Genomic DNA, 24592 nt, shown 5'->3' on the forward strand with positions numbered 1-24592 from the left:
CCATGTGATGACCAGCTGGATGAAGTGCAATAACTTTTTCTCTCCCTTACATGTTGCACAGGTTTTATTACCCCTACCTGAACAGGTGCTGCACCTTTGGAAGGAAAAAAAAGAGTCTTAGTCACACAAACATGGAGCATGGTGTTTCTTTTTCCCTTCTGATATCCCAAGACCAAGTGCCATATTCTTAATAATACAGTTCAAAGTGCTTCTTTAGATGCAATATTCAGCACCATGGCCAGAGGTGAAATATCTACCAGTAGTGGAACTAGCCACAGCTAGACATGTAGCCATAGACACAGGAAACCACATCACCTATCAAGTATACCTTTTTTCATCAGTAAACTGATGTGTGTGCAAAAAATAAATGGATCAGTCATCTAAGGCGGCATACACCCATAATCCTGCTAAGGGGGAAGATGAAACAGGTGGATTACTTGAGTTTGAGAGTTCTGACTTCTAGTAAAGCTAAATTAATTGGGTATATGCACATAGACTAACACCAATATGGGGAGCACCCTAAAGCAAAGGAATCACCAGTATTCTCTATGGGAGACAAAATTAGTCCAGATCAGCAACAGAGCATGTCAAACTTTCCAAACCAACCAGCATTGGGATTGTACTGGATGTGGCCACTATACTTTCCCAGCCTCAGTGAGATAAAACAATTTTTTTTAAATCAGTGGCTTCCAATTTGCAAGCTATAGACTCCTTGGTGGGGGTGGGAGGAATCATAGAGTTTTTACAAAGGCTCTTCAAATTCATAAATAAGTAAGCATGCCTTCTGTCAGCTGAATAAATGTAGCAGTACTGTAGCAGCTCTAAGGCTGATACAGCATCCTTGAAGACCTAGGTTCAAGTCTTTTTCTCTGTTACATACTGGCTTGTCTCGCCAATCAAGTCACTTATCTACTAAGTTCCCAGGCAGTTAAGAGAACTATAAACTTAAAAAGAGCCCACTGCACACAGTTAACTTACAGATGCAAACCACATCAAATTTGACTTTTTATTGCTATTTTTGCAAATATGCATAGATCCTATTTTTATTAATAACTTAAAGTGTTGATTAATTCACAGTATCTTGTTCAGCATACATTTTCCCAATAAATGGATGAGTAATACCACAGATACGATTCTAAAGGAGTCTGTGATTCTTTTTTAGTATTCAAAAGGGATACTCATTCTTGTAAAGGTTGTAAATTGGTGGTTTTCCTCCCACTTATACTTCTGAATCTAGGACTTTGCTCTGTTGCCCTCTCACCCTGGAACTTCTCCTGCTGCTTGAAACCTTCTCACATTAGAACATCAGTCTATTTTCCTGGTCTTCTCATCCCATTGGTGATTTTCTCCTGAACTTCCATTTTGGGGAAAGGTCTAGATCAGTCATGCTTCATTCCTTATAAGGCTTTTTGATTCTCATGACTGTTGCCACACTCTCATATGGGTAACCACCTCCTGACTTTTTAGTTTCCTTTTGTTGATGTCTGTTCCCCATCAACAATGTAAGCTCTTTGACACAGGGACTGTCCTTTTTATTATATTTATACTCTTAACATTTTACACAGGACTTGATATTCAGTAATTCCTTAATAAATTTTAGATAAATAAATCCTAGATTATTTTGGAGATTTCTTCCAGTTTAAAATTTCTATGCTTAAACATTTTCAGAAGTCTAAAGAGATATTTTTTAATTTCAGGAAGAAATAAGACCAAAATTTAGGAAACCGTGACTAATGTAGACTTGGTGAATACTAAATTGTGTAATGCAAAAAGATTCAAATCAAAAAATACTTATTAAAGTTTGTAGAGGCAATTTTAAGATAAGCTCCATAGGAGCAATTGCCATGTCTAATTCACTTTTTTGTATCAAGCTTATACTAGCTAAGTCAGTGTGGGAAGGAAGGAAGGAAGGAAGGAAGGAAGGAAGGAAGGAAGGAAGGAAGGAAGGAAGGAAGGAAGGAAGGAAGGAAGGAAGGAAGGAAGGAAGGAAGGAAGGAAGGAAGGAAGGAAGGAAGGAAGGAAGGAAGGAAGGAAGGAAGGAAGGAAGGAAGGAAGGAAGGAAGGAAATGGTTTTAAGAGGCATGAAGTTATATTATTCAGGGGGAAGACTTAAGTAGTTTAGCTGAGGAATCTGAAGGTGCTTAGGTTGTAGTACCCTAACCTTTTGAAGCTGATCTTTTACAAAGTAATCATGGGCCAAACAATCCCTCCTCCAACCCATACATCACAAACTTCAGTACCAACTAAAGAGACAGAATCCTGGTTTGGGAGCCCCTTTATCTGAAGAGTATGAGGATAATGCCTCGGGATATTTGTTATGTGACCCTTAGATTCTAATATCTAAACTTCAATTTACATACATTGGCTTGATGGAAAGGCTGCTTTTTACAGTCTTGCTTTGTCTTTGTTGCCAATATAAACAGTGCCTATAAACATGAAATTAGTCCAGGAAGTATGTGAATACTTAGGCCAGGATGATGACAGCTTTGTGGCAGTGCTGCAGAAGATTAACATAACCTTTCCAGACACTCCAATCTCTATTTCTAACAGATGCTGCTAGCACTGAATGCCTCTGCAGCGCCCATTCTGAATTCATCATACTGCTGAAACCAGTAGCAGTTGACACTGATTCAGGAGGATCTCAGAATCCTTGTTAATTTCACCAGGTTGCAAATTGTAAAAATCACAGCTGTGATTATCTACAGTGGCACATCCATGGGTCTGCACAGCACAATCAAGAGAGGTGGATTTGTAGGCTCTGCCTTGAACAAGGCACTATTAATTTTCTGGTTCTACCCTCCATTTTCTACAGGATAGAATCACAATTTGATGATAGGCAAAAAAGTAACTAAATTCAGAAACAATATCCTCACATAACCAAAATGAGAAAATATCAGTAGCAACACAAAACACCTTAAGAATAACAAAACCCTAGGAAGTTTTCACAGGATCTCTTCCCCTTTCTTTTTCTTTTCCTGCCTTTCCTCCTACCTCAAATCTTTCCTTCAATTTTGTCCCTCTTTCCCTCCCGTCCTCTTTTTCCTCCTTCAATCTCTTCTTTTCTTCCTACCTCAATTCCTTTCATCTCTTCCATTTTTCATTGACTCCTCTCCCTTCCTTCTTCTCCTTCCTTTCTTGCCTCAAACTGATTATCCTCTCACCTTAATTCCTTCCTCCCTTCATTCCTTATTCCTTCCTTCCTTCCTTCTCTTACCCATCCTCCCTTCATTCCTTCCTTTCTTCCTATCTCAATTACTACCTTTCCTCTGAACTCAGTCCTTTTCTTCTCTCCAGCCTTGCCTCCACTGTCTCCTTTCTTTCCCTTCATTTCACATTCTGCTTATTCACCATGCATTTATTGGGTGCTTATCAGAAAATGGGTCCAGTACTAAAGGAATACAAAAATGAAGAAGTTTGTCCTAATATTGTAAGAGATTGTACTCTAATGGGGGGGGGGTAGGTATGTTGACAAATAATTCAGAGTATGAAAGATACAATAATGTACGCATTGTACTTTCGGAGTTCAGAGAAGTGGGAGATCATTTCTGAGTGAAGAATTATGGAGAACTTTAATGTAAGATGTAGCATGTATATCCCAACTTTTTTAACAGGTACCTAACCCCATCAGTTGCACAAGGTACAAAGAAGTCAGGATCCTTGCCCTCACAGAGCTTAGAGTATAGTTGTGGGGGGACAGATTTAAGCACATAGAAAGGCTAGACATGAGGTGATATAGCAATGGATCTTGAATTGGATGGTATTTAGTGTAAAGATGTCAAATTCTTAGCCCAAGGCACAAACTCAAGTGTGTCAGAATAAGATTAAGATGTATCTGGGAAATGTTTAACAAAATAAATTAAAATCCAAAACAACACAGATAATGTTAATTTGGTTTTCTAAATCAATATGTGGCCTGCAGAGATGCTTTTCAATTTGAGTTTGATACCAAAGATTTAGAGAATGTTATAGAAACTCCAAGATCATTCAGAGGATCCCCTCAGGTAGCCAGAAACCTAGAGGGGGACTCTGTTTTCGTTGTCAAGAATAACAGGTTTCAGTTTACATACCTCTTCCGCCCAGAACCAGAGCACACCTGGCACCTCCGAGACTGCTTAGCCTTGCGTTTGGCTCCACTGCAAGAGGCACACCTCATCTAGAAACAAACCATCCAAGTCAGAATTTGGCTGGCATCTACTGTTCTATTAGGAGTCAGGAGAAAACATGGTGGGTGATGGGAGTTAGAGCACATGTATGGAGGACAGATAATGCTAACACAGCTAATATAGTCTAGCTCACTGTTACATGCATTCAGTTCTGCTACAGGTCAGATTATACCTGTGAGTCCTGACTCCACCACTGATTTGTGTGAATCAGTGGACAGAAATAACAGAATCCTTAATTTAGAACTAGAAAGTATCTTAAGAGGTCGCCTAGTCCAAATTTCTCATTTTATCCATTATAGGATCATAGACTTCTGTCTATAAAGCACCTTAGTACCTATCTGGACCAACCCTTCACTTTATAAATGAAGAAAGTGAGGCCCAATCAAGTTAAATGACTTGCCCAAGGTCACACATTATTTATAAACGTCAACAAAAGACTATCAATCCAGGTTCTCTGACTTCAAATCCAATGTGTTTCCCACTGTACCATGCTACCTCCCATGTATCATAGAGTGTGGAAAATATAAGGGATCATAATCCAATCAGATTATTTTACTGTTAAGGAAATAGCATGCCATGGAGATTCAATATTTGCCAAACAGAAAAAATTACAAAGTGGTAGAGCTAAGATGCAAAATGAGGGCTTCAGAATCCAGAGCCAGGTAATGTATTTTCCACTCCCTTGTATCCCATATCTAGTTTCTGAATACTCTGACAAGAATGTGACCTTTGTTCTCTCCTATTAGTCTTTGAATGACTCAACCTAAGTTTCATTTAGGTCACTAAAACCAATGTCTCAGATAAAGAAGTGACCAACACTTCTAACAGAGATGACCCAAACTCACCGTGCCAGCCCCATGGCATCCACTGCATTTGTACCGTCCTCGTCCCTGGCATTTGTGGCAATCCTGAAAACATAATTTTTGGTGGGTCAGGCTGTCCCCAAGCTTGCTACATTATTCCCAATGATTCCTGCTGTCATCAGTGTGGTTATTCCCTCCCTGACACAGATCCTCCATTCTCTAGTAGACAGTCTTCATGGTTTGCTGTAGCCAAAAATATTTAATCTCCTGTTGCCCACCTTTCTGGTGGCAAGCTTCTTCATACTTAGCAAGGTAAATCATCTCCACCAGTCTTGTCCCCAAGTGTTTGTTTTAATTCTTTCCAGTTCAGTAGGACCTGCCAGAGCCCATGTTCCATTGGCAAAGTCTTCAAGAAATCTTTTCCACAACATCATGAGATTTCTTCTATGGAAGAGCACCCAACTTGCAGATAACTACACATTTGGCCAGTCCTAGGCTAAGAGTGAAAGGTATGTCCTCATTTCAGAAAAGGTGCCTTCCAAGGGTTCTTTTGCCAAAGGGAAGTAGCTACCACTAAGATTAAATGCACATTCCTTTTTTAATTGTTTGTTTCAACAGACAAAATCCATTTTCTCCCTCTCTCCACCCCCAACTAAAAAAATAAAAATAAAAACCAAGCCCTTGTAACAAGCATGCTTAGACAATCATAATGAATTCCTATATTGGCCATGGGCAAAATAAATAGTTCTATGCATGGATGGAAGGAGAGAGAGAAAAAGATAGAAAGAGAGAGAGAGAGAGAGAGAGAGAGAGAGAGAGAGAGAGAGATGGAGAGAGGGAGAGAGAGGGTGGGGTGGGGGGTATGTAGGTATGTAGGGGGGTTGGTAGGTAGGTACAGTAGGTAGGTACAGTAGGTAAGTAGGTAGGTAGATAGGGAGGTAGGTAGATAGGTAGGTAGGTAGGTAGGTATAGAAATAGATCTCTCATTCTGCATCTTGAGCCCATCACCTCTTTTTTAGGAGGTACAGTCTACTTCATCAGTCCTCTATAGTCATGGTTGGTCATTGCATTGATTGGAGTTTTAGGACTTTCAAAGTTTGAATATTCTTGTCCTATCCAACAAGAAATTATTTCTCATGCAATCAATAAAGGAAGAGAGAAACTATGTTTCCATACCACTGAGTTCTATCTCAGAAAGCATTTTCCCATTGAAGTACTGTCAAATGCAATGGTTGGTTTGCCAGGTGAGTTCATAAGTAGCTCCTTTAAATTTTTTTGTAGCTGAAAATCTCTTGAAGCACAAATCATTAGATAGCTGGAAGCACACTATATTTGGCAAAGAGGAAGAAACTACTTTTTCAACACTGAGTGAATGAGGTCTTTCATTCTGAAAACAAGGCAATGAACAGCTTCCTGGACTAGAGCTAGATGCTGTTCAATATACTGGATTCAATGGGATTCCTAGGTTCCTTACTTAACTCTGATTCTATTAAGTATTTAGAAGGCTTATGATTTCATTGATGTAGGGACTGAGGTGAAGAAACTCTCTTTATTGCTGAAAATCAGTGCCTTCTCTTCAGTTGTCTTAAACTAATGTTAGGTCACATAGCCCTATGACGATTATATTATTGGATGGAAAATGGAAATTTTCCTTATGGGGACAAGAATATGTATTATAGTATCTGTTGCATTGTTTAAGGCAGAATTCAATTGGTTGGATGTGGCAGATAAATGATGGTAGGAGAGAAAGAAACTCTATGAGTTACTCTGGAATACTCCAAGAGTCTTCTTACTTCATGTTACCTAATCACAGTCAGTGAAAAGTTATAATGCAGATTCTCTTCCCATTGACTCCTATTATAATGCTAGTGGAAAGACTTTAGCCTAATTTATTATGGGTTTTCAGTTGTCACTTATTCCCAACAATTCAGCCTTATTTTCCTACCCATCCATCACTTTTTCCCTCTCTTGAAAGGAGTAGCCACAAGAATGTAGGATTTTTCTTTTTAAAAAGGGTAAGTATGAAGCCAAGTAAGTTTTTATAATGACAATACTGACCTTTCACCCACTATTATGCCTATGGTGGATTTGGTTTGAGGTTCCATAAAGTGGAATATGCGTGAAGAATTACTTCTCCCTCTAGATATACAGCCACCTCTTCATTTTTTAAATAAAATTATTTTGATATCTTTTGTTTCTACATCACCTACATTTCCCAGCATACTCCAATCCCCCTCCCACAGAGCTCTCCCCTACAAAAATTATTTTAAGAAGAAAAATTATACTTCCAGAAAAAACAATTAACATATTGAAAAAAATCTGCTATTACATGCAACTATCCAACTCAAGAGTTCCCCATCTATGAAAAGAAAAGGAAGTGGAAAGACATCTAGCTTCCTTCTTAAAAGATCAGCACCAGGTAAAATGTTCAAAAATTAGAAAATCATTACACAGAAAGGATCATTGTTCAGTCAGTCGATTAATAAACATGTATTAAGTGTCTACTAGTTGCTAGGCACTAAGCCAAGCACTAGAGATAAAAAGAAAAACAAAAATCAATCCCTAGACCCTCAAAGGACTAATGCTATTATTCCTAATCCCTCTGACAGCTAATGCCTCCAAATTTATTTTATTTTACAACATATATCTAATATGTGGAGAATATATTATATCACATATGTACACATGTATGAGATGCATTTATAGCATACACATATATATTATTTACTTGGGCTTTGTATACCCAGAGTTTCTCGCTGTGTCTGAAACATGCTATGTACTTGATAAGGCTTGCTCATTGGTCAATGCTTATTGTCACATTACCTTGACTAAGGAGGAGTGTGGTACTTGAAACTTCTTAGTCTCCTCTTGAAACATGGGAGGGACATGCACTTTGATGTCCCACGGCCTGGGAGATGTTCCTTTCTTCGGGCCATCTACTGAGTGATCTAAGTCAGAAAAGTAAATCAATCTCTGTGAATCTGTGGCTTAGTGGACTATGAACAGATCACTTCAATTTATGGATTGGGGTTAAGTTTAGGGTTCAAAATGAGAGATAAAAGTAGAATTAAAGTGATGATTAGATTTAACCTTATAAGGTTATAAGCCTACGACACAAAAATGTTAAGCTATGAAAAACAGTGCCTAGAATTCACTCATCCAGGGGAGAGAGTAAAATAATCTCCTCGTACTCAGTTCCTGAAATTCTACCATTTTTATTTCCTTGGGAGTCTTGTAATGAAGATACCTTGAGGAAGATGGTTTAGACTAGATGGCCACTAAGGTTCCTTCGATCTCTAAAAAACCAAGCTTCTGTAATTCTTGTGGGTCTTGGAAGCTTTTCAGAATTTGGTTGTAAATTCTTAGTGAAAAAAAAAAACTTTAAATATCCACTCATGCATTAGTGAAAATGAGTTTTTCATTAGCCACAAGAGGCTCAAGGAAGAAAAAGTATTTTGTATACCAGAGTAATCAAGGCATGCATGGTAGATAGATGGGGAAGGCCACTAAAAGAAAGGAATCAAACTAGGAAAAATATTTGCCACAAGTTTCTCTAATAAAGGTTTCCTTTCTAAGCTACATAAGGAACTGATTCCAATGACTAGAATATAAGCCATTTCCTGACTAATAAGTCATTGATGGGTATGAAAAGACAGTTCTCCAGATAAGAAATCTGAGCACATGAAATAATGCTTCAAATGACTAGTAGTAATTAGAACAATGCAAATTAAAGCAACTCTGAGGTTCCATTTCGAATTCATCAGCGTGGCAGAGTTGACAAAAAGAAAAAATAACAAATGTTGAAGGGATTAGGGGAAAATAAGTACATTGATGCTGGGTTGAACTGTAATTTGGTCTAGCCATTCTGAAAAGAAGTTTGGAACTATGCATGTCCAAGCCCTTTGACCCCAAAATAACATTACTAGAAATATATCCCAAATGCTTTAAAGAAAGAAGGCAAGGTCCTATGGGTACGAAAATATTTATAATACCTCTTTTTGAGGTGGAAATGAACTGGAGACTAAGGGGATGCCCATTAAGTAGGTAATGGCTAAACGAATTATGGTACATGAATATAATAAAATAATATCAACAGCATAAGAAACAATGAATGGTAAAATTTTAGAGAAATATGGGAATACATGTATGAACTGATATGGAATGAAGTGAATGAATTCAGAAGAATGAGCTATACTATAATAAAATTATTGCAAATACCAACTTTGGAAGATTAAAGGACTCTGTTTATCATAAAGATCAACTGTCATTTCAGAGGATCAAGAATAAAGAATGTAACTAACTTCATGATGGAGAGTTGATGGACAAAAACATATTTGGACAGAGTCAAAATGGGAATTGTTTGCTAGTCTACATTTTTTTTAATAAGGGCTTTCTTTTGCCTTCCGTTTTCCAAATAGAGCTTAGAGGGAGAGAAAATAAATTTTGTTTGAATTAGTTAGAATAAATTATATTTCTAGATTGGAAATAATCAAGACAAATGTCAAAAACCTATTCCAGAGGCAACTAAGTGGCTCAGTGAATAGAAAACCAGATCTGGAGATAGGTTCCTGAGTTCAAATCTGACCCCAGCCACTTCCTAGCTGTGTGACTCTGGGCAAGTCACTTAACCCCAATTGCCCAGTATCATTTCTAAGACAGGGGATAAGGAGTTTGTTTGTTTTTTAACTATTATACAACTTTGGCTGATTGAACCTTTAGTTCCAATATTGTTGTTGTTATCCTGTGCAACTCTTTGTGACCCTTGTGGGAGTTTTCTTGGTGAAGATATTGGAGTGGTTTTCCATTTCCTTTTCCAGCTCATTTAAAGATGAGGAAACTGTGAAAAGCGGGGTCTCCATGCTAGGAGGTGTCTCAGGCCAGATTTGAACTTAGAAAGATGATGACTCCAGACCCCAAACTATCCACTGTCACCAAGATGCCCCTTAATTCCAATAGAATACCTCAATAGAAGTTGAAGAATATTTCCATTGACTCATTCCCTCATTTGTGTATTTTATAAATGTACATTTTCCTACACTGGGTTGGTTTGCCAGAAATTGGCTGTCACCCTAGATTTGTGCCTTACTTTTTAAGGTTTGTCAGAGGAGCAGCTTCAAGGAAACATCTGGTGCCTACAACTCCGCAGTTGCAAAAGGGACTAATTCCAAGGGCTAAGTGAGCCCTGCTCCATAGTAATAACTCATATCTCTATAACACATAAAGGATTTAAAAATACTTCCTCACAATAGTCCTATGAGGAGAGCAGTGCAAATAGCATTATCTTCATCTGAAAGACAAAGGAATTGAGCCTCACAATGACTTTGCCACAGTCATATAACTAGGACATGTTAAGGTGGGTTTTGAACCCAGGTCTCTCCTGATTCTATATCTATTGCTTACTCTATTCTTACAGTTGCCTCTAAACCTAAAGCTAAGCAAGAATAAAAAGCAACAATAAGCATCTTGAGGGCAGACATTGCTTAGTCTGGTCTTTGAATTCTGAGCATTCAGCATCTTGCACATAGTAGGTCTTTAATCAACATTCCACATTAGCACTAAAATGAACTTAAAGATCATCTTGGGACATAATCACTTCAGTGGAGCAGCTAGGGGGCTCAGTAAGAGTGAGCCAGGCCTGGAGATAGGAGGTCTTGGGTTCAAATTTGGCTTCAGATTCTTCCGACCTTTGTGACCCTGGACAAGACATTTAATCACAATTGCCTAACCCTCACCATTCTTCTGCCATAGAACCAATTCTGAGGCAGAAAGTAAATTTGTGGTGTTTTTTAAAAAGACATAATCACTTAGTATGAGAGACATAAAAGTCTTGTCTTATTAAGCAATAAAACTGAAAAAAGAAGATAGTCCCAGTCCCCTAATTCCCAGTCCAATATTTATTTTACTATGACACCCTTATTGGGGAAGCAAGTTGTTAAATGTTTTACAACCCACTCTTGAAAGGGGGAAAATATACTCAGAGCACATTTTTAAGTTTATCTGCATTAACAGTTTCTCCATCATTTTCTTTAGTTCAGAAATCAAGACAATATATCAAGCCTGAATTTGCAGCATTTGATCAATGTTGAGACTAAAGATTTAGCATTCGACTCTCCCTACCTGGTATTAACTGCCTCCAGCATATATATATATATATATATATTTGGTGGGGGGCCAGGTAGATGTATTTATAATTCAATTGTAATCTCAACATCTACTTACTAGTATAAGGTTGGAATGTCCATTCACTTAACCTGGATTCACTAAAGGTCTCCAGTCGATACTAGAAAAAACAAACATTCATAATCATGACCTTTACAAGGAAACAACAAGGAGAATATATTTACCTGATGCTGCCTCCATGAATTAGCTGGATGTTTCCTTTCAAAAAGCCATGTATGGATGCTGCAAATGTGTCCTCACCAAGTGATTCTAGTCCCAGTCCTGTGACAGGCCAGGATGCCTCCAGTGGCTTCATGGCATATGAACTGTGCCTTTCCCACAGTCTCAGGATTAAATTAACTTTAAAGTGCTTTAATTTCAAAGAAAATGAACCCACTCTATGTAGCATGTCTTAGGGCAGAGCTGTGCTGGATGGTAAATGTTTAACTGGCTCTTTGAAAAAATGTAGACATTGCACACTTTTAAGTTTCATCTGAAGTGTTGACATTTTGTGCATCCCTTCCTTAAGTCTAGGTAATCAACAAAATGGTAACTCAAGTCCTATTTGTAGCGTTTGGTGCATTTTGAGATGTGAATGCTCACACTGAAAATTTAACAATTGGCTCTTGGTCCAAGCAAGCTCCAGTGCAGCCCTGTTGGTGGCGAGGAGAAGATGAAATAATAAAACAGAGCATACCACATTTGGAAAGCTGGGGATCACCGTCTTGGGGGCCATGACTTGCTACATCATTGAAATCCCATTTCTTTATGCTGACAGTCACCTTAGGAAACTCTAAAGAGCCTCATACACAAATGATTCACCAACAAGGAACCTGTGGGCCCTGATTCTTTGCTGATAGTGTAATATAAATTGTGGGGCACAAGAATGTTCGTGATTTTTCCTTGGTCCCACGTCCAGTATGACTTACAAGCTGGACTTGAACACTGACTCTAAGGGAAGTCCTTTCTTCATGATGCCAGGCTGACTTACACGCTGCAGTCACTTTAATGTTGGTTGCGTTGGTCTGGATTGCAACCTAGCAAATCCATGTCACATCCCCAAATTATACCCATTTTCCTATGGGATATCCCCAGTGTCTCCGTGCAATGACCTCCAGGGGTGCCACAGGCAGAGAAAGCATGCTGGCAAGTTCTGCTTCTCGACAGGGCCTGGGTGGTGCTCAGATCTCATCCCTCCCAGCAGTGGTCAGGAGAGGCCCTCAGAGCTCCTTGGTCAGGAAGTCTACTTACTCTGTAGAGCATCTGCTGCCTCAAATCCTGAATGACCAGCTCCCCAGCTGCTCGGTTACCATAGCAACACCTGGAATTCACAAAGCTCAGGAGGGCATTCCGGGCCATCTCCTCTGTCATGATGGGAATGCTATAGGAGGAGACAGTTCAAAGGAATCAGCAGGCATCCAAATGCCAATTCTCCAAACATTTCTTAAGAGTTACTGGGAACAAAGCACTGTGAAAGACACTGAAGAAAGACAGACAGACAGGGGACAGGGCCCAAGCTCCAGGAAGGTACAAGCTGATAACGAGAGAGGTACTCAGATAACGATGAGACAAGAAAATGGAGAGGTTCAGAAAGGGTATTATAGTGAAGTTTAGAAGGAAGAGATCCTTTTCACCTGGGAGGGTGGGTATCATAATAGAAATGGCACCTGAGCTGGACCTTAAACAGACTTCAACAGATATTTCCTATCTGGGTGACCCTGGGCAAGTCACTTAACCCTAATTGCCTAGCCCTTACCACTCTTCTGATTAGAACTAATATTTAGTATTGATTGTAAGATGGAAGGTAAGGATTTTTTTTAAGACTATTGCAAGAGTCCAGACAGGTGAGAAATAATTGGCTATGAGAAATGAGGAGGGAAGAAAGCTCAGAAATAACCCCAAGGTCTCAGACTTTGGAGACCATAACAACAAGAATATTCACTGATACTGGAACACATCCTGTAGCTTTCCATTTTCATGTCTTAACTCCCTGCCTCCCTCTTGGTCCATCGAATTCTACCTGTCCTTAAAGGCTCAATTAAAATGCTTTCTCCTCTAGAAAGTGTTCTCCATTTCCCCAAACTAATAATAAGCTTTGATCCCTTGAACCTCACAAATAAACCTTTCTAATGCACTTGAGATTGGGAATAAACTTGTGATTTTTTTATATAAGAAACTTCCTCTACCAAAGCAAATCAGAAGTTTCTCTGCAACTTAGAGAATTGCCTGGGGTCGCCAAGAAGTTAAGTGATATGTCTAATGTCACAGAGCCATTAGATGTTGTAAATTTTAATTACTCCACCCTGCTTAATCTATAGTATTTTAGCAACCAGGAATGTCTACACCCCCACTCAAGGATTAAGTGTGAGGGAGGAAGGTCAGTGACCTGCGTGTGCTAGCAAGTGACAAATCAGAAACAACTGACTGACCCCCTGGACTGTCCTAAGCCAAGTTTAAGCCATCATTGGTACATGTGAGACACAGGAAGTGATGTAAAGAACTGCCTTTATATTTCCTGTCACTTCCTGTGAGAGGGACTTTTGTAGTCTTGGTGGTGGAACTCAACCCTGGAGGAGCTCAGCATGAGACCTCAGACTGTTTTCCTTTAGAAAGTCACGTGGCTAGTGACAAGGCTGACTTCCCTTTCCCTTGGCTTTCTGGAGAGGTCCCTTGGCAGAGGCCTCTGAACTCCTGCCTGGCTCAGGCTCAGACTGAAGCAGATCAATTCCCTTTTCCCTCTCTCTCTCTCTCATTCTTAATTTCTTCTTTCTCTTGTAAATAAACCACCATAAAAAATTACATTCTGACTTGAGTATTTCATTGGGATTTAGAATTTAAATCCCTGGTGACCAACTAAAATTATATTCAGTCTCAACCCTAAATTTACCCCTTACAATGTCTGAAGTAGAATTTGAATCCAGTTTTCTACAAATTCTACCATTCTGCCTCTTGTCTAATGTGCTTATTGGGTATTATTTGTGTCCCACATCCCTCTACTAGACAACAAGCTGCACAAGGGCAGAGACTCAGTATGAGCTAAATTTTGTATCTCCTTCAGCACCTGGCATGGGGCTGTGCTCACAACAGGGATTTAATAAATGTTTATTCAAATGAATTGTTTTAAGAATTGTAAGGCACAGTATTTCCTTAGAATCAATGAAGGGAAATAATAAATCAGTTTAATGGGAGTAGTGGGATCATAGTTTTAGAGCCAACAAGGTCCTAAAAAGCTATCTAGACTAATTCTTTCATTTTACGGGAGGAACTAAAGCCCAGAAAGTAATTTGTTCAAGATCACAAAATTATCAAATACCATAGACAGGATCTGAATGCAGGTGATCATAGGATTCCCACAGCTTGATCTGGCCAACTAGGTCATTGCTCCTCATTTTACAGACGAATAAACTAATCCCCAAGAAGGTTAAGCTTAATTTAATTATCCAACATCATATAGTGGCGATTGAAATGAAGTTTGAACTCATGTCTTCTGCCTCTAGAACTAGTAATATTTCTACTATATCCTTTAACCCCCAAAGCCAGCACTCATTCCAGATTATTATGCTACCTTCCTATATCTCTCAATGACTTTGTGGAGTCTCAATCATTCAATAACTATTGATTGAGCACCTACTGTATACCTAGTCCTGAACTACCTATAAAGAGCAGTAAGATCTGCCCTCCCAATGCACCCTTCCATCCTACTTATTGAGACAGGTCATTTCATCTTCAAATTAAATAATACAGGATAGAATATAGCAAATTCAAATGATTGGTACTGCAATAATTCATGGTGGGGAAAACTCACTGCTTGCTGCCTAGGGTAGTCAAGGAAGCCTTCACAGAAGAGGTAGGAACTGAAAAGAGTTTTGAATGACAGGAGTTATATAGGCAGAGAAGAAGAAAGAAAATCTTCCTCAGAACTTCCACTGGCAGAGGTTGAGCTTTTGGCTCTCTGGACTTTTCTACCTTTCCCTCCCTGCTCCCATGTGATCTTACCTCCTTGTCAGATCCCTTTTAGTCATTGTCTTCCCCCTTTAAAATGTAAGCTACATGAGGGCAGGAACTATCCTTTTTTTGCTCCTATAAATTTAGTCTCGTTAACAGTATAGTACTTGGAAGCTAGTAAGTGCTGAATGAATACTTTAACTCATCCAGAAGTTCTGAAATTTTTGAGTCTCAAGACAACTTCATACCCTCAGAAATTTATGAGGAGCTTTCTTTTGCAGAGGGTTATATCTATTGATATTTCCCAATTAGAAATTTTTAAATATTATTATGAAAATAGTTTTGATCTCATGGGCCCCTCAAAAGAATCATGAGGACTCCCTAGGCCACATTTTGAGGATCACTGATCAAAACAGTATAAGCAAAAACTTAAAAATTTAGTCTCAATAATAGTACCTCATTTCTAGTTAACTCTAGCTGTTATCCAAAGCACTTTTTTCATCTCCGTGAAACAGATGGTATAGATATTATTGTCCCCATTTTACAGGTGCTAAAAATGAAGCTCAGAGTGATTTGGCTTGCCCATGGACTCACAGTTAATAAATACCTGAGACATAATTATATGCCAGTGTTTTCTGACTCCCAGTAAAATCTCTTCTTTCTACTATTCTCCGGTGACTCACATAAGGCTGGAACCACATAACTCTAATTGGAAGAGTGGTAAGAGTGCAAGTATTTTATACCTTACAAAAAAGTGGAGGAGAATTCAAAGTATTACAATAACCTTTTATTTCTCTAACTAGGCTAACTTCACTAAAAATGGTGGTAGAATCTAGGCTTCGTGAGTGGGAGGAGGTATTCCTAGCAACTTGAGTCAGAGGATTCTGGGATAAAAGATTTCACTTCTGATCCTTACTACCTTTGTGACCTTAAGCAAGTCACTTCCATTCACTTGGCTTCAGTTTCCTTATATATAAAATAAAGAAATTGATCTAGATGACTTCTGAGGTTCTTTCCTCACTGGATCTAAGATCCTGGGTTCTTAGTCCCTAAGATTCTGGGACTATAGTTCTGGAAATGTTGAAAATACAAAGTGCTTTGCATGGGCAATATCCAGTTCCCATAAAGTCAAGAAAAATAAGTAGCACCTCACCTGTGTTGCAAAAATACTGTCTGACCCCTCTGATCACTAAGTTTCCTCAGGAATACTGAAGGCGAGGAGCTCTGTGTTTGGCCTGGATGGAAGAGAAAGCAGATGTCAGTTCTTCACCATCTCTGTTGGAAACTGAAACCACTTGTCCCTCAAAATGTTTATCATATTTTAAAAAGGTTTATGCCTCTAAAGCTATTCTCCCAATCAAGGGAGAGAGGCCTGACTTTGTAGTCAGAGAATGATTTCAAATCCTGATTCTGCCACTTACTTCATATCCTTGAACAGGGCACCATGTATTTTTTTCCTTTACATTACATTCCTTACATTCCATCTTAGAATCAATACTGTGTATTGGTTCTAAGGCAGAAGAGAGGTAAGGGCTAGGCAATGGGGGTTAAGTGACTTGCCCAAGGTCACACAGCTAGGAAGTGTCTGAGGCCAAATTTGAACCCAGAACCTCTCATCTCTAGACCTGGCTCTCAATCTACTGAGCCACCCAGCTGCCCCTACTATGTATGTACATTTGAACACCTTTCAGTGCATGAACATTGGACCTTGCCCCATCTCCTCCCCTTCTCCATCAAGTAGTAGCAGAAATACCCAAAGCTAATAGATGCTTTTCACTGCCCTTGTGGTCTCTTGGCCTTTGTGCTTATTATCATTAATTCTATTCAGGGTCCTCTGGTAGACAATTGAGTAGGTCTTAGGAGACAAGAATCCCAAATCAACATAGTAACTTTGTTTTTGAACTACATTAAATATTTCAACCTTCTTTGCTTCTCTTTCGGATTCCTCCACAGTAAGTCAAAAATATCTATTGGTAAGAAACCCCAAATTGGCATGATTAGTGCATTCAGTGATGAGTTAAGTAGAAACAATACCTTCCTGGGTACTGTTGATTTCATTCGAGGCCATTTCATGCATATTTCATAGGAATGGATTTACAAGACAAATCAGACTTACCGCCATCTTGAAAAGACCAGTCATAATGTGCCAGTTGTTCCAAAAGTTCAACAGGAGGAGCCAGGGGACTATCAACCTCATAGCTGAGGTCCATGATACCTGCCAAAAGCATCAGTTATCATGAAAAAATCACAAAGACATAAAGTGAAAGTTGACCAGCTACATTTGTAAAATCCCAATGTCTCTAACCCATCTCCATGGACCAGACTTGGGAAGGATAAAATGGAATCCAATGGACTGAAACTGCAATAAAAATGACTTTCATAGCCATGCCCCTGGCATTCTCTCAATAGTTGGTCACTGTCAGGTCTAGACAAACCTAGCATAGCATCCCAAGAAGTCAGCCACTGCAAACATGGATAAGATGTCACTCTTGAATCTCAGACCTCGGAATTTCAAGATTGGAAGGGCCAGCAGCTAGATGGTGTCATGTCAGAGGTGGAATCAGAAAGATATGAGTCTGAATCTTGTTTCAGAAACTTACTATGTTACCCCTGAGCAATTGACTTCAACTCTCTTAACTTTAGTTTCCCCATTAACAAAATGGCGACCAATCTTATTGTTGGGAGGATGAAACGAGAAAATATTTGTTATAAAATCTTATGCAAACCTTAAAGTACTACGTAAATGTTATCTACTATCTTCCTGGGAGATCATTTAGTTTAATCTGTATCTGACCAGTAATCCTCTCCACAATGTATGTAACATGTAATAATCAAAATACATAATAATAGTAATGATAGCTAGCATTTATGAAGAAGCACTTCAAGGTTGGAAAAAGCAGTTTACATGTTATTTTATTAGACCTTCACAATAACTCTGCAATTTTGGCACAGACATGTTCCTCATTTTATAGATGAGTCATTCAGTCAATAAACATTTATTAAGGGCCAAAACTGAGGCACACAGAGGTTAGATTATTTCCCCAGGCTTAAGCTTGGGAGGGTGTGAGGGAGGATTCAAATTCAGATAACTTTCTAACTCCAAGACTTGCTCTCTATCTGTGATGCCATCTTACTGCCCCTATTAGTCATCTAGCTTATGCTTAGAGATCCCCAGGGATCATGGTGGCAACAAATTTTCCTTTGAGTCAGCGTTCAATGTTAGAAAGTCTTCCTGACATGGAACCTAACTTTACCTCATTAAAATTTCCAGGGCTGTGAGATTCATTCTCTAGCTTGTAAACACTTTGAGGGCAGGGACTATGTATGCTTAGCAGTATTTTCTATCCCTAATGCTTAGCACAGTACCTGGCACATAGTAGGAGCTTAATAAATGTTGATTAATTTTTTTAAAAGTCTAATCCTCAGGGGCATATGGGTGGCTAAGTGGATTGAGAGCCAGGCCCCAAAATGGGAAGTCCTGGGTTTTGTGAAACACCAACTAGGCAAAGAGAATAAAGGATTCCCTTTTCACAAGTGTGAACTCAAAGAGGACAAAAAGAACCAAGAATTTCCTTTCACAGTTTCAAACCTGGCCTCAGATACTTCCTAGCTATGTGACCCTGAACAAGTCACTTAACCCCCATTGCCGTTTAAAGAAAAAAAAATATTTTAAATAAAGTCTAATCCTTTTCCACAGAAGAGCCTTTTAGATATAGGAAGATCAATCACTTGCCAACCTAAATCTTCTCTTCTCCTAGCTAACATGTAGTTCTCCTGTAGAGAAACCAAGTTACAATTTATTTTTTTAACTGTATTATGCCACTTTTTAGTATGTTACAAGCTAAAGAAATGGTGGTTCCCCCTTCCCACGCCCAGATAGGAATCTATTTGTCCAAACACAGCACCCAATCGTAGAAATATAGTTATGTACATATAGGTATATAGATACAGATAAAATCTATATAGCCTATCCAGTCATCTGCATGCTAATGTTCCTCCCTCCTCACTTAGCCAGGGTATCATTCTGCCATTCACACAACTTAATGCAACCCTTTCTGGCTCTTAGGATCTCTAGTTTCCTTTCAAGGTTCAGATCAAGTGACACCTCCTATACAGTAGTTTCCCAGTCTTCCCAGGGTTAGATCTGGCCTCCGATTTTTTTTTAATATAAGATGTCCCAGAAATAGCTTAAACCTGAACTAAGATTTTTTTAGGACACCATGCATTTGTTTTCCTTGGTGGGGAGAGGAGGTTGGCTTTTTTGTCATTTGTATTTATCTGTATATTTGTCTCATCCATTAGAATATAAGTTCCTTGAGGTCAGAGAGTACATCAATTCTCTCTTTGTGCCTACCACAGTACTGTAAAAAATAGACTAGAATACAGGACTACAATCCCCATGAGCCTTTGCTCCACTTCCCCAAAATGCCTTGTAATCTCACCTGGGCTGAAATGGAGAAGGTATTTAAGCTGATTCAAAGGCTTTTGAGGTCTCTCTTGGCTCTTGGACTTCTGTTTTGGGGCAGGCATGGCTTTTTTTCATAATGTAGGTGAGGTTGTGTCTAAGCCACTCTATGGCCTGGACACGTGTTTCTTATCCTGTATTTTCTTTAATCCTTAATCTTCAATAAACCTCTAAAAAAATATAATACTCCTTGCAGAGAGAAACTAATTTCTACCTGCCCCAGTCTCCCTGTCTCCCCTAAATTTTAATCTTTACAGTACCTAGCACATAGTAGGTGCTTTAGGTACTTAATAAACACTGATTGAATGAATTAATGAATAAGGAAATCAAAGCCTTTAAACAGGAAGCAGAGTGCCCAAGGCCAACCAGTTCCTCAGTGGCAGAAGAATGACTAGATGTTCTGTCTCTTAGTCCAGTGAGTTTTCCACTATTTATAACTTCTCCCAACCCATGGAAACTACACTTCTTCAGGGCAGAGGCTGATTCCATTTTTGTCACTGTATCCCCAGTGGCTAACCCAGGACTTGGCATATAGTATGTGTTTAATAAATGCTTGCTCATTAATTGGTTAAGATTAAATTTTAGTCTTTTTTCCCCCTAGCGGCTATAGTGATGCTTATTTACAAATTTAAAAGAAAAAAAGGCAGAGGAGTGTTCAGTGGTCACTAACCAGATTGAACTTGGTCTTCAACGTAATTCATTATCCTTCGTTGGGATGACCTAGAACTAGCCATACAGTCTCTGGGGAGGCAGGTTTTGGTATTGGGAGAAAAGTTCCATGTCTGCCATTAGAGGGCCTGCTGGTACCCATCATTTTCCTCATCTGCAAAGTGAGGCCTTTGGACAAGATGGCCTCAGGGATGTCTTCTGGCTTTTAGTCTAGGATCCTATAATCACAGTTTATCATTCTCTACCTTTACTTTAAGCTAATCAATACTGGGTCAAGAAACTAAGCAGTGGAATACAAAATGGTATCCACTAACCTTTCAGATTGAAAAAATAAAGAAAAAAGATTGAGAAGATGGTTCACAGTTGCTATATGAGCAACTTAAGTAGGATCGTCCATTTACATGTGAAATGTTATATCTCAGCTCCTACCTTAGACTGATAATTATAGTATTTATATAGCACTCTAAGGGCTGCAAAGCACTATACTTATGATCATTCATTTGATCCTCACAACTCTGAGAGCTAGATGCTAGTATTATCATCACCATTTTATAGATAAAGAAATCAAGACTGAGAGATTAAGTGACTTGTCCAGGATCACACAGTTCCTAAGTATGTAAGGCAGGATTTGAACTCAGTTCTTCCTGACTCCAAGTCCCACATTCTATCCACAGTACCACCAAGCAGCCTGTAGTAGAACAAAAGCCACTTTAGGGGCAAGGACTATTTTCATTTGTCTCTGTATAGCTAATGCCTGGGAAAGTGCTTTGTACATGGTAGGTGTTTAATAACTCTGTAGAACTGCTATACAACAGTCTATCAGGATCCTGAAGCATGTTAAAATTCTGAATTTTAGTTGAGGTAGGTTGTAACTAGAACACACTGAAATATGGGGTGGAGGTGATGAACTTCCTCATCTATTGTGGCCTTCTGGGTCTCATTTGTGCAAGGGTAACCCAAGGTTTATGAAGGGAATGTTATATTATTGCTTTTTTATATAGTTATTAATTTAAATTCAGGACAGCTAAGTGGCACCATAGATTAAGTGCCAGAAGTCAGGAAACCTAAGTTCAAATCAGGCCTCAGGCACTTACTAAACTTTGTGACCCTGGGCAAGTCACTTCACCCTGTTTCCTCAGTTTCCTCATCTATAAAATGAGCTGGATTAGGAATGGGGAAACACTGGTATCCCTACCAAGAAAATCCCACAAGGGATCACAAAGAGTCAGACACGACCGAAAATGACTAGATAACAACAATATAAGTGAAATACTTTTGTTACAAACTATATATAATCTGATTTGTGAGGTTAAAAAAACATATCAATGGACGTTCGTGAACTACAGAAAATTCTGACTCATAAAAATTTCTAATTCCTAGAATAGCTAACTAGAGTCCATGGGCATTCCATTTGTATTGTCCTAATGTGTATTTTCTTCTCCTTTGTCTGCCTTCTTCATTTTGTAAACTTTGGGGCTTTTTTCATGTCATTTCCATGCATTCTTTCCACTATGTCAAGCTGGTTATAAAAAAAAGTAGGAAGATCCAAATGGGAGAGGGAAGTTGATCCAGCTCCATCCTCTGGGCCTAGCACAGAGCCTTGCAAACAATAACAGCAGAATCAATACTTCTTGAGCCAAATTGAATGGAAGCAGCTGCTTTTCTCCAGGGTGAGAAGCATTGTTGCTCTCTCAAGGAGCAGTTTTAAAAATAGTCCCTCTTTTCCTGAGACAATCAGCATAGCCTTGGAACAGAAAAATCAAGGGCCTTCTTATAGCTCCTGTGACCCCTCACCTTGCACCATTACTAAGATGCATATTCAAATCAGAGGTTGGAGAGCATAAAAATGCCATCTGGTCATAATGTTTTGCTCAAAACAGCAGGAAGAGAAAGAATGAGAAGTGGGCGGCACGCAGCACTAACCCATCAGCTTGTTTTATGCAAGGCATTTTCAATTCTTTGGGAGGCTAAATTAATCTCTCCATGATTGTACCTATGAAAATCAGACACTTGAAACAGAAATAGAAATGTGCCGTTTCTGGAATGGAATGGAACAAAGCCATCTGGGCAGAACAATGTCACTTGTTCCTCATTGTGCAAGTTTTGAGGTTCCCTTACTCCAAAGGAACGCTGCAGCCCCATCATCCTTCCCTCCTGCATCTCAGGAGATTTGAAAGCTATCTACCCCAGCTCCCCTGTCCCAGGGAACTATCCTGCCAGGATCACAGAAGGGCAGAGCCCTTGGGCCATAACAATTATAATCAAAATGGCATTTTCCTTGTGTGTAGCCCCTTGTACTTTTCAAGACAGGTTCATCTTCATTTCCTTCTTGGATCTCCACAACCACCCAGTGAGGAGGGCAGGAGAGGGTCTATCTCTATCTTCTAGATAATGAAAAATTGAAGCCCTGAGATGAAGTCATTTGCTAGTTGTCAGAAAGCTAGACCCTGATAATGTGTCAGATCTAGCTTCTGAGGCAGTCCCAGGCTATCTAGCACCTCATAGAATCTCAGAGTTGGAAGGAATAAAGGCTCGTCATTTCTCCTTAATAACGTTTTTTGGTTCCATACTGCCTTAAGGATAAAAAAATTCTCCTATGGTTGGCTTTTATAATCAGCCTTTGCATTCTGACTCTGGCCTATTGTTGGCCTCTTTCATATTTCAGTAATCCCTCTCAAATACACCAAGGTCCAATGCCAATCTGATCTCCTTTTCCCCAAACTACTCCATGCCTTCGCTGTGACCACCCCTGCCATCTGGACAGCATACTCTTCTCCCCTCTGCTTCTCTGGCTTAATCCAAGGCTAAATTCACCTTCTGGTTCCTCTAAGAAGCCTTTTCTGACTTCCCCTCATCTCTCCCCAGTTCTTTATGGCCTCTCAATTCCAAATGATCACTCATCTGGTTCCATAGTTTATCCTCAGAGGGAAATCTAAGTTCCTTGAGGGCAGGCATTATTTTTGGTTGTTTTTTTGTATCCCCAATCCCCACATAATGTTGCTTCATGCATGCTTATTAGAATGGATTGGACCTCAGAAGCCATTGAGCCCAATCCTATAAGGCTGCTGGTCAGGGATATGATGATGGCTTATTTTGTTCAGCAGTGGATTGAACTACATAGCCCAGCCTGTTTGTAGCTAAAGTATTTCTTTCTTCTTTCTTTCTTTCTTTCTTTCTTTCTTTCTTTCTTTCTTTCTTTCTTTCTTTCTTTCTTTCTTTCTTTCTTTCTTTCTTTCTTTCTTTCTTTCTTTCTTTCTTTCTTTCTTTCTTTCTTTCTTTCTTTCTTTCTTTCTTTCTTTCTTTCTTTCTTTCTTTCTTTCTTTCTTTCTTTCTTTCTTTCTTTCTTTCTTTCTTTCTTTCTTTCTTTCTTTCTTTCTTTCCTTCTTTTTTAAACCCTGACCTTCCGTCTTGGAGTCAATACTGTGTATTGGCTCCAAGGCAGAAGAGTGGTGGTAAGGGCTAGGCAATGGGGGTCAAGTGACTTGCCCAGGGTCACACAGCTAGGAAGTGGCTGAGGCCAGATTTGAACCTGGGACCTCCCGTCTCTAGGCTTGACTCTCAATCCACTGAGCCACCCAGCTGCCCCCTGCTAAAATATTTCTTATTGACTGGAAGCTCTTCCTTGCATCAAGTCTCAGTTTGACTTGTCTGTGTCTAACCACTGTTCCTGCTTCTTTCCACGGGATTAACCAGAGCAATTCCAACCTAACAGCCCTTCTTCGAACCTTGAAGTCATCTTGAATACAGTTAGTGTGACCTGCCTTAACTCTTCTCTTCTCCAAAGCAAATATTTCTACTCCTTTCAAACAGTTCTCCTATGTAGGATGGTCTGTTAAGATCTTTCCAGATCCTGATTCCTTTATTCCAAATGTTAACCACCTCGTCTGGTTGTGAGCCCTCAGCAAATGGGATAAACCCACTCTCTGTGCTTTTGTTCATATCACTGATAGAAACATTAAGCAGAACAGGGCAAAGCACGGACAAGGCACCTTTCTTTTCTACTATCTTACCCACAGCTCTGCAGCTTGTTCTAAAGAACAGAATGTCAAACTTCACTAAACTCTAGGTGTGGCTGCTCAATCATTGCAGTTGTGACCCCGTTTGGGTTTCTTGGCAAAGATACTACCAAGGTTTGCCATTCCTTTGCCAGTTCATTTTACAGATAAGAAAACGGAGGCAAACATGTTTGAATTATTTGCCAGGGTCACACAGCAAGTAAGTGTCTGAAGCAAGATTTGAACTCAGATCTTGCTGACTACAGGCCCAGCACTCTATTAGAAATCTAGATAATTAATAGCTATAGCATTCTCCTGGTGGACTAATGAAGCAGTCCTGTCCCCAAAAAAGGAAATGGAATATTCATAGCTGCGCTCTTTGTGGTGGCCAAA

The 24592-nt window shown here is 39.3% G+C and overlaps 1 protein-coding gene across 5 annotated transcripts in view; it reads right to left on the reverse strand.

The window, feature by feature from the left end:
- The window catches only part of SSUH2 (ssu-2 homolog), a 157719-nt gene that overhangs the window by 16372 nt on the left and 116755 nt on the right, over positions 1 to 24592 (reverse strand). For 4 of the 5 annotated variants that reach the window (XM_007500146.2, XM_007500145.2, XM_056804574.1 and 1 more), the window contains 8 exons: positions 17187 to 17285; positions 16224 to 16305; positions 12377 to 12506; positions 11186 to 11246; positions 7790 to 7914; positions 5009 to 5071; positions 4068 to 4153; positions 2 to 94 (listed from right to left, as the gene is read on the reverse strand). In XM_007500146.2, coding sequence (XP_007500208.1) covers positions 2 to 94; positions 4068 to 4153; positions 5009 to 5071; positions 7790 to 7914; positions 11186 to 11246; positions 12377 to 12506; positions 16224 to 16305; positions 17187 to 17280 — 734 coding nt within the window. In that variant the 5' untranslated portion in view covers positions 17281 to 17285. The remainder of the gene's footprint in view (position 1; positions 95 to 4067; positions 4154 to 5008; positions 5072 to 7789; positions 7915 to 11185; positions 11247 to 12376; positions 12507 to 16223; positions 16306 to 17186; positions 17286 to 24592) is intronic. The other variant, XM_007500147.2, reaches the window with a different exon arrangement.

This window comes from Monodelphis domestica, chromosome 7 (genome assembly GCF_027887165.1).
Source record: "Monodelphis domestica isolate mMonDom1 chromosome 7, mMonDom1.pri, whole genome shotgun sequence".
Classification (NCBI taxonomy): Eukaryota; Metazoa; Chordata; class Mammalia; order Didelphimorphia; family Didelphidae; genus Monodelphis; species Monodelphis domestica.